General features: G+C 44.3%; 1 protein-coding gene across 1 annotated transcript; it reads left to right on the top strand.

Moving 5' to 3' along the window:
- Nucleotides 1-3,326: 3,326 nt before the first annotated feature.
- On the top strand, nucleotides 3,327-4,259 carry LOC311628814 (putative G-protein coupled receptor 141; the record flags this gene model as incomplete). Its single annotated transcript, XM_084896356.1, has 1 exon — nucleotides 3,327-4,259. The coding sequence occupies one exon, from the start codon at nucleotides 3,327-3,329 to the stop codon at nucleotides 4,230-4,232; it is 906 nt and encodes a 301-aa protein (XP_084752482.1). The 3' UTR covers nucleotides 4,233-4,259.
- Nucleotides 4,260-10,447: the final 6,188 nt, after the last annotated feature.

Genomic DNA, 10,447 nt, shown 5'->3' on the forward strand with positions numbered 1-10,447 from the left:
TTGCTGAGGGGATGGCACAGGCTTCCTGGGAAATGAGTATTTTACCCGCAGCCCTGGCATTGCTCATTTCAGAATTCTGCCTGCAAGGACCATGAGTGAAGTCTGCTGGATGGTGGGGGTCATTTGGCTAAAGTGTTAAAACACACTGCGTGACAGGAATAGCCTGCATTAGAAAGCAGGAATGGCATTTGTACTCGCAGTAAATACTTCACATTTATATCTGTCAGTAAAGCAATCTGGCTCTAAAATCTAGGTACACAAATATGTCATGTCCTGTGAACACTCTTTTCTTGGATGCCCCCTTCCGAAAATAATCCGAAATATGTAAAGTGCTCAATTCACAAAAATGTTTATCATAGACTTACTGGTAATTCCAGTAAGTTAGAAGCGCCCCATTACTGGAAATCTGGTTAAATGACGTTGGAGATGTCCACTGGGTGGGATGTTCTGCAGTCATTTAAAAGTAGAGAAGCTTTGCCCGGCCAGTGCTGCTCAGTGGTTGGGCATCAACCTAGGAACCAAGAGGTCACCAGCTCAATTCCTGGTCAGGCCACCTGGCTGGGTTGCAGGCTCAATTCCTAGTAGGAGACATGCAGGAGGCAGTGGACCCCAATAGATGTTTCTATCTCTGTCCTTCTCCCTTCATCTCTCTCTAAAATAAGAAATCAATAAAAACATATTTAAAGAAATAAAAGTAGGGAAGTTTTAAGACTTAAGTGCTTCAGTATATTACTAGTGAAAAATATGGGCTGAAAAATGAGCTGCATTGTGATTGTAACTATCTCACTAATGTAGATGCATCGAAAAACACTAGCAGCAATTGTACCAAAGTATTTAAAAGAGTGAAAAAATCCTGTCCACCTTCCAGTTGTGCTTTAGTTTCTTTAACTTGGTGCCTCTTTTTGTGTGTGATAAACAAAACAACCAAACAAAACCACTGAGAAAAGAGAAGGAAACCTGGTAATTCTTATGATAAAAAGGAGATAATGAAAAGGCGATGAACGTTTGGATAAACACAGGAGACGGTCAGTGTGTGGGAAGGAGGAGCTGCCATGGCCTTGCTGAGCCCGCAGGCTGAGCCAGGAGAGGGGAGAGCAGCTGTCCTTAGTGATGACCCTCCCCTCTCCCCTCGCAGCTCTTCCCGGGCTGGAAGGGAGCCGAGAGGGAGAAAGTCACTGCCTGGCTGACGGCCACGCCTTCCCCTGAAGCCCTCCTGGCCCCGGTCCCCTGCCTCCCTGACGTGTTCATGTCCGTCCTGGGCGCTGGGACCACTGAGGAGGCCAGAGGGTGAGGGTGGCGAGAAGCTGCTGCACCGGGCACCCGCGGACTCCAGGGTCACAAGCCCACACACCAGACATTGGCGGAGAACAAACCACAGTCCTTGGGAAACGGTGCTTCTTTGAAGCAAGATTTCCAGTAAGGAGATGGTCAGGGTGCACAGCCCCTTTTACGTACATTTTTAATGATCTCGGAGAAGAAGGGAGAGGGAAAGAGATAGAAACGTCAGTGATAAGAGAGACTCATTGATCAGCTGCCTCCTGCATGCCCCCTGCTGGGGATCGAGCCTGCAATCTGGGCATGTGCCCTTGACCGGAATCAAACCTGGGGCCCTTCAGTCTGCAGGCTGACGTTCTATCCACTGAGCCACACCGGCTAGGGCCACAGCACATTTTATTACCTATGACCTATGGATGGAGCAAAACTCCCTGCTGGAGTGAGTGGGAGACTCGGCGGCCTGTCCTCATTGGCAGAAAGCAGGGGGTAAGCTGTGCGGAGGGGGTTCGGGCGGGTGTGGCTCTGCCTCTGAGGGAACCACGTCTGTGAGTGTCCACCTCCCGCGGCCCAGCCTCCGCTCTCACTCACCGCCTTGTCAGTAACCAGAAGCCGCAAAGGGGAGCCCTGTCCACCTCCCGATGACGGCAGGAATGGCAGCGCAGGCCCAGAGAGCGCCGGGTTCCAGCTCCTGGTTCTGATGAGTGAAGCCTGGAACAGCCTCAGCGAAGCAGGGCCTCCTTCCCGGCGTCGGTGGGGGACTGAGAGCCTGAACGTGGGAGAAGGGGGGGCCTTTGATATGTTACTGGGCTTGTAACTCCCTCCGATGACTTCTTTGAAGCTGACCTCTGTTGGGTTGTTGCCCACGCTGCTGCCCATATGCTCGGCTTTTCTCGGCTACCTCGGGCAGTCCTCAGGGGAGCAGTCCTTCGGGGCCCGGTGTGAACATATTTGGAGTAGATGCTGCTCGGTGTTCCCGGAGAGATGAAGGGGAATGATCCTGCTTGTCCTCAGTGAGCGTCCCAGATAGGATGTGCTTTGCGGGCATCTCAAAGGCAGGGAAGCCCTGCCCCACAACAGCTCTGCTCAGCGTTCTGCCTCTTCTAGCCCAGGCTGGCTATTCGTCCTGGCTGCTAACATTGACCTTGAAGAAGGGCACAGAAGGTGGGTTGAAGCATGGCTCTGCCTTTGAGAGCGGGAACCCACCTCTCTGGGCCTCTGGAGCCCCCCAGTGGCAGCAGGGACAGCTGCACTAAGACTCCGCTGCCCCCTGCTGTGAGCTAGTGAATGAAGGTGCCTGTGGCTTTTCTCTGTGGAGTCCTCCTCCAGAAAGACTCGAGGTTTCCCTCTGGCAGTAAGATTGAGGGATTTGTCTTCTGATCCCAGTGCAGATAGAGGGGTTCCTCTGGCTTCCAGGGACCCTGCGTTTCTGGGGTGGGTCTGGGATGTCAGGGAAAAGCGTGATGGGAAGTTCCATGCAGAAATGATGGACAAGGGTGTTCTCTCCTGTGGGGGGTCAGGGGGTGGGCCCCTCTCTTCTGTGCAAATAGGAGGACGTGAATCCAGGGGTGGCGTGGGAAACAAAGAGGATTGTAGAATAAGGTCAGCAGGGCCAGGACATTTAGTCTGAGTCTGGCCACCCAAAGCTCCCCGAACCTGGCCCGCTGGCACCAAGCTGGCTGACCAGGGCCACCCAGCAAGAACTCAGCTCTTGGCACCACGGATTCTGTCTTCATTCTTCACCTAACCGGGGATGGTTCTCACTTCTTTTCCTCCTCACCAGAGGCTCGGCTCAGACAGCTTTTTTCTTTCCCTCTCTGAGCAATGGCCATATGGGGATGGGACCCTCACACCATAAAATAATTCACTGTTCCACAGCATGGCATCCAGTGGTTCCTGGTACATTCACAGGGTTGTATATAGTTTTTAAGGCTTATAAAGTTGACGCCATGTAAACAGGTAAATGGCACAGCCCCCATGCCATCGCACGTACAAAGTTCTGAAAGTTTGTCAGTTACGCGGGCACCTTGTCTCTTCCAGGCGGCTTCTGAAGGATGGCTGCCAACAACAGTTCCTGCAAACCCATCCTGACGCCCCACCTCACCTGGCTGTACGGCTCGGTGCTCATCGGCGGGCTGGTGGGCGTCGTCTCCATCTTGTTCCTCCTCGTGAAGATGAACACCCGCTCGGTGACCACCACGGCGGTCGTGAACCTGGTGGTGATCCACAGCGTCTTCCTGCTCACCGTGCCTTTCCGCCTGGCCTACCTCGTCAGGCACCGCTGGCTCTTCGGCCTGCCCTTCTGCAAGTTCGTGAGCGCCATGCTGCACATCCACATGTACCTCACGTTCCTGTTCTACCTGGTGATCCTGGTCATCAGGTACCTCATCTTCTTCAAGCGCAAGGACAAGGTGGAGTTCTACAGGAAGCTGCACGCGGTGGCCGCCAGCGTGGGCCTGTGGCTGCTGGTGATTGTCATCATGGTGCCCCTGATCGCTTCCCAGTATGGGAGCCTGGAGGTCTACGACATGCACAACTGTTTTAACTTCCACAAGGAGCTGACCCGTACGTACGTGCGGGTCATCAACTACTTGATAGTCACCGTGGTCATCGCCATCGCGCTGGTTCTCCTGGTCTTCCAGATCTTCATCATCATGTCCATGGGGCGGAGGCTGCGCCACTCCCTGCTGTCCCACCAGGAGTTCTGGGCCCAGCTGAAAAACCTGTTCTTCATAGGGGTCATCATGATCTGCTTCCTCCCCTACCAGCTCTTTAGGATCTATTACTTGTACACGGTGGCACGCTCCAATGACTGTAACAACGAGATTGCATATTATAACGAGATCTTCTTGAGTGTGACAGCGATTAGCTGCTTTGACTTGCTGCTCTTTGTTCTGGGGGGAAGCCACTGGCTTAAGCAGAAGACAATTGACCTGTGGAATTCCCTCTTGTGCCATTAGCCCCACAGGGCAGCGCTCAGGTTTACTTCCTTCCCATCAGGAGTGAAAAAGAGCGGAGGGAGGTAGGAAGGATATTTTATCCCCTGATTAAAACCATGCCCTGTGGCAGCCAGGTGAAAGGACTTACTCATCCCCATCCTGATTTAGTCCCCACCATCTCTAAAGGACGCCCATGTTGAGACTCCTGACGTTCAGTCCGCCTGCAGTTGCAACACTGCATTGTTTTCCAATGCACAGGGTTTCCTTGGCCTGTCCAGGCATCCTGGGTCTCATAGTTTCTGAATCTTTTGACTTTATTTTAGTTCCCTCAGTATGAAACATGGTCTCTCCTTAAGCTTTGAACTCAGCCCTTTTCATTCCACGGAAAACCTTAGGTAAATGAATTCAGCTCCAAAACCCAAGCTCTGCTTTTGTTAATAAGATAAGATACCCCTTCAGCTCACCCCCTGACAAAAACAGATAAGGGAGAGAGGCCAGTAAGAAACTTCTCTGGATTATCATCATTTTGGTAGGAAGTTACTTATCTGGAAATCAAGAGAAATAGAACTCTTGGCCTTCCACTCTAATAAGTTTATCTAGACTTTTCCTTTGAAAGGTCAAGTTTAAGGACCTGGCTCAACTCCCTCAATACCTCCAAAAATAATTTTAAGAACTTTCTAAATATATTTAAGTAATGGGAAGAGCGTAACTTAGACAAATATGCAGCTATGCATTAAAATGAGTTCCCAAGGAAAGTAATTTTTCCCCCTTTTCAGTTTTTGAATAATTTATAGAGGTCTTGGTCCACAGTTAATTTACATTTTCCTTGGAGACAGAAAGCTATGCTGAAATCTTTGAGTTCTCTTTAACTCTTAAAGTTATCGGTCTTTAAATAAATGAAAACAACATTCTTTAGAACTTTTGGGAAATACTTAGAAAAATCATCGGAACTATGAGATTAGAATGCTAAGTTAATACGTAAGCTTGTGAGTTTTCTTCCCTTCTGCCCATATTTCTACTATTTCCCTCAAACTTTCATTATCTTGAATCTTCCTAAGGAACAGATTCAGTTTCATATTTAATGCTTCAGAAAACCTGAAGCAATTCAGGGTAGAGTAGAAGAAATGAATAAATTAGGTCATCCCCTCCTCCCCCCCCCCCCCCCCCCAGCAAGTTAACTGTCCAGGATTTAAAGATTTTTCTTAATTTGTTATTCTACCTGAATCCATAAATTTATCGGATGAATAAGAAATACCCATGTGAGTTTCTTTGATCACTGAAATTACTGAGTCATAGAAATTAACTTTGAGGAAGACAAAGGATCTGCATAGGTCTTGTTCCCAAATTATTTTCTGGTTTGTTTTTGTTTTTTAATCCTCGCCTGAGGATATTTTCCCATTGATTTTTAGAGAGAGAGTGGAAGAGAAAGGGAAGGAGAGAGAGAAATATTGATGTGAGAAAAACACATTGATTGGTTGCCTATTACACTCACCCTGACCAGGGCCCAGGCTGAGGAGGAGCTTGCAACCAAGGTACATGTCATTGACCAGAATCGAACCTGGGAACCTTCGGTATGCAGGCCAGTGCTCTATCCATTGAGCAAAACCAGCTAGGTCCATTTCCCATTTTAATTGTATGTGTCCTCTTTTCTTTTTCACATTATATATTTTTTATTTCTTATTTGTATTCTTTCCCCATTTTTCTTAGTTTTTTTTTTTCACATTGACCCATAACATTTGTAAGAAATTTTCTAAGACCCATAACAATTTTAAGAAAATTTTAACACCATAAACTTTGTAATAAAGTATTACAGTAAAATGTTTAAAACTTTTTAAATTACTTATGAAAAACAGACACATAGACACAAAAAGAGCCCATAAATAATCCATGCTTATGCGTCAATTAATATATGACAAAGGAGGCAAGATTATAAAAGAGGGTGAAGACAGACCTTCAATAAATAATGTTGGGAGAATTGGACAGGTACATGCAAAAAAAATATGAAACTATATTACTTTCTTGTACCATATACAAAAATAAACTAAAAGTGGATTAAAGACTTAAATGTAAGACCTGAAATTATAAAATTTCTAGAAGAAAACATAGGCAATAAACTCTCTAACATTTTTTTTCTGATATATATATATCAGACATAGGGAAAAAAAATTAAACAAATGGGACTACATTAAACTAAAAAGTTTTTGCAAGGCAAAGAAAGCCATCAACAAAATGAAAAGACAATCCACTGGGAGAACATATTTACCAATGGTACATCTGATAAGAGGTTAATATCCAAAATTTATAAAGAACTCATACATCTCGCCGAAACTGGTTTGGCTCAGTGGTGGAGCTTTGGTCTGAGGACTGAAAGATCCCAGGTTCGATTCTGGTCAAGGGCATGTATCTGAGTTGTGGGCACATCCCCAGTAGGGGGTGTGCAAGGATGTGCAAGAGGCAGCTGATCGATGATTCTCTCTCATCGATGTTTCTAACTCTCTATTCCTCTCTCTTCCTCTCTGTAAAAGAATCAATAAAATATATTAAAAAAAAAAAAAAAAAGAAGAACTCATACATCTCAACGAAAAAAAAAACAAAAAAACAACCAAACAATTCAATTAAAAAAATGGGCAGAAGACATGAATAGACATTTCTTCAAAGAGGACATACAGATAGCCAACCGACATATAAAAATATGCTTAACATCACTAATCAGAGGCAGGCAAATTTAACCCACAATGAGATAACACCTCACACCTATCAGAATGGCTATTACCAATACATCAACAAATAACAAATGTTGGCGACAATGTGGTGGAAAGGAAACCCTTGTGCACTGTTGGTAGGATTGTAAATTGGTGTGGCCACTGTGGAAAACAGTGTGAATGTTCCTTTAAAAATTAAAAATAGAACTACCTTATGACTGAGCAATTTCACTTCGGAAATCTAAAACACTAATTCAAAAGATACATGCACGCCCTATGTTCATTGCAGCATATTTACAATAGCCAAGATTTGGAAGCAGCCCAAGTGCCCATCCATAGATGATCAGATTACTATACTATTACTCAGCAATCAAAAGGAAGGACATTTTACTGTTTGCAACAACATGGATGGAACTAAAGAGTATTACGTTAAGTGAAATAAATCAGAGGAAGACAAATACGATGTCCCTTATATGTAGAACTTAAAGAACAAAATAAACAGAGTTGCCAGATGAGAGGGTCTTGGGGGAATGGGTGAAAAAAGGTGAAGGGAGTAAGAAGTTACAAAATAGTCATGGGGATGTAAAGTAGAGCATGGGGAATACTAGTATAGTCAGTAATATTGTAATAACGATGTATGGTTCCAGGTGGGTACTGGAAATATTCCGGGGGTACACTTTGTAAAGTATATGATTGTCTTAACTACTACACTGTACACCTGAAACAAATATAAAATTTGAAAAATATTATGAGAATTACACTTTTTTTTTTTTTTTTTTTTTTTTTTTTTTTTTTTTTTACCAAGCTATGCCTTACATAGCATGATAATATCTGTAGACTGTACTATGATCTCTTCCATACTAGTATTTTAAATGTTAAGGTCAGACAATTATGCTTTTCTCTGTATTAAGATATAGGTTATAATGAAGGGCCTATTTCTGTGGATCTATAGGAAATGTTATATTTCATATATAGATCTTATTCAAAAAAATTTTACAGAATAAACTAAAAAATTTTTTATTTGTCTGTTCTTTGTCTAATTGTGGTGAAAATGAATCTCGTGCAAGAGGGTGGTGACACAGGCCTCCTGGGCCATTTGGGGATATTATAATTATAAGAGCACTGGCTGGCATTTGGTGGCTTGGGCCAGAGACTGGACATCTTCCTTGCATGCAACTGTCCACACTATAACGAATGACCAGGTCTTGCTCTGTATTTGAATGTTTTTCAGATTTTCATGAAGTAAAACACATGCTCACCACGATAGGAGTAGTTCTGTCTTATTCAGTTTTCATGAACATAGTATTTTCTTGGTATGGTTTTAATTTTCTGCATTTTCCAAAAATTCCACTATCATGAATATAGAGGAAAGAATTGGCTCTGTAGGACTTTACCAAGAGCTGTTCGTTCCTTTGGAAAAATCACATTTTCAATAGCAACACCATCACTGGCATTAAAATACAACTCCGCATGCTTATAGACAGTATTTGTGGTTGCTGTATGCAGGTAAGAGGTTCCAACCTCAGACTGCCTTATTCTGTCTGCTCTGATAATGAGCATTTATACACTGAAGTATATATGATTTCACCTGTATGTGAAGTGAGTTTTGTGTGGCGTGATTCAAGAAGGGCTGAAAAATGCGCAGATTCTCCCCAAAGCCTCCTAGGTGGGCAGAGAGCAGAGCGGTGGTCACGGAGGCTGGGGTGGTGGGGGAAATGCAGAAGTGTTGGATGGAGTGTGCAAAGTAACAGTTATGCCGGATGCGTAAGTTTAGAGATCTGATTGACAGGCATGATGACTACACTTATCACTGCACCAATACGCTAAGAGAGTGGATTCCAGGTGCACACAAAGGAATGGTAGCTGCCTGAGGAGATGATGCTACTTGGTTTGACTGTAGTAACCATTTCACTATGAATAAGTACATCTAATCAGCAGGTTATATACGTGAAGTATATTTCACTTTTATTTTTCAAGTGTTTTAACTGTGTTATCAGCTTCTCACTTCTGTTATATTGAAAATACTCTCCATGCAAAATTTATAAAAAAGAACACAAGGCAAATGTGTTTGTGATTTTAACAGCAGATGGCCCCAAAGTAACAAATCTGCTTTTCCAAGCTTCTTGAGTTTTAAATATATTTAATTATGGTGAGGAGAGAAAAGAAAGGAAAAGGACGTAAGAATAATAACTTTTTAGGGTTTTCAGAATTCTGCACTAGGTCCTGCTTTTTTTTTTTCTTTTCCTTAAAAGGCATATTTCATAGCAATTCTTTTCCTGTGGTAAGTTGACCGAGGAGATATTGTTAAAATATGTCTCTTTGGCTGAATGAGCAAAAATAATTCTGCAGGCAAATATTTTGGCTTGGCTCCTATTTGGGAATTATTGTCTTTATTTCAATAACGGCTCACTGCAAAGAATTTTTGAACAAAAGTAACTTGATTCTCGAAAATCAGTATTAGGTGACTTTTTTTTTTTTTTAATGTGCTTACCAATTAGTATAATAATTGAATGCCTTTAAGACAGAGTTTCAGAAAACTGTCCTATATGTGAAACCCTGAAAAGACAGGGATATGTGACTGACTAGCAGGCCTTCCAGAGATCTCCCCCTCAGTAACAGCCAGCCTTCGGCCCACTCTCAGAAACTTCTGACTTGTTGATAGTGTGGTGATACATGATTTAATGACTGCTAAAACCTAGGTCAACAAAAATAAATAAAGGAAGGAAGAAAAAAGAAAGCGAGTTAAGATTTAGCCTCTCTGTCCAAGGATAAATCTGTGGCTTATCCTCGGGGTGCCGAGGGGAAGTGTTGGAGGGGATTATGTGTCGGTGGTGGCGGCTGTTGTAATAATCCCAAATCTTTAAAAACCTTACAAATGGAATACAAACAGCTTGGTTTCCTGGACCGTGTCAGGGTTAGTTGTTGACCTGACGCCCCGGGTCGGCCTATTAGCTCAGTGTGAATTCCCCACAAACAGGCACTATTTCTCCTAAGATCATTACTCAACCTCCGAAATCAGGAAATTATCACCGATTCACAACTACCACCCAAACCACAGACTTCATTCCGTTGTCATGTTTCTCCCGTCTCCTTCATTCTGGAACAGTTTTCCGACCTTTCCCAAACAGCTCTTCTCTCCCACCATCACCCCTTCAAGTGACCATCCATCCCATCAACAGTGTATCCCCATCACACTCTGTTCTATACCTGGCCTCATTTTTCTTCACACTCTTTCTTAATTTTTTTGTGTGTGACAGTGGCAAGAAGTAGTGTATTGGTGGAGGTGAGTGGTGGGTTCAGACCTGGCCAGTGACCGGTCCTGCAGAGAGGCCTTGTACTGCTCCGATATGAGGGAGGAGGGTTGGAAATGTGCAGATCCCAGTGCCCGCGCCATTTCTAGCAGAGCCCTGGGGCTCGTGGGAACAACCTTGACCATCGCTAGCTTCTTGGTCCACGGCTGGTCCTGGGGCCGTGGCTCCCCATGCAGAACAGAAGGTGTAGCGTGGTGAGCGTCTGCCTCCTTTGATGACGGCA

Source organism: Pipistrellus hanaki (genome assembly GCF_964339955.1).
Source record: "Pipistrellus hanaki genome assembly, chromosome: 10".
NCBI classification, from domain to species: Eukaryota; Metazoa; Chordata; class Mammalia; order Chiroptera; family Vespertilionidae; genus Pipistrellus; species Pipistrellus hanaki.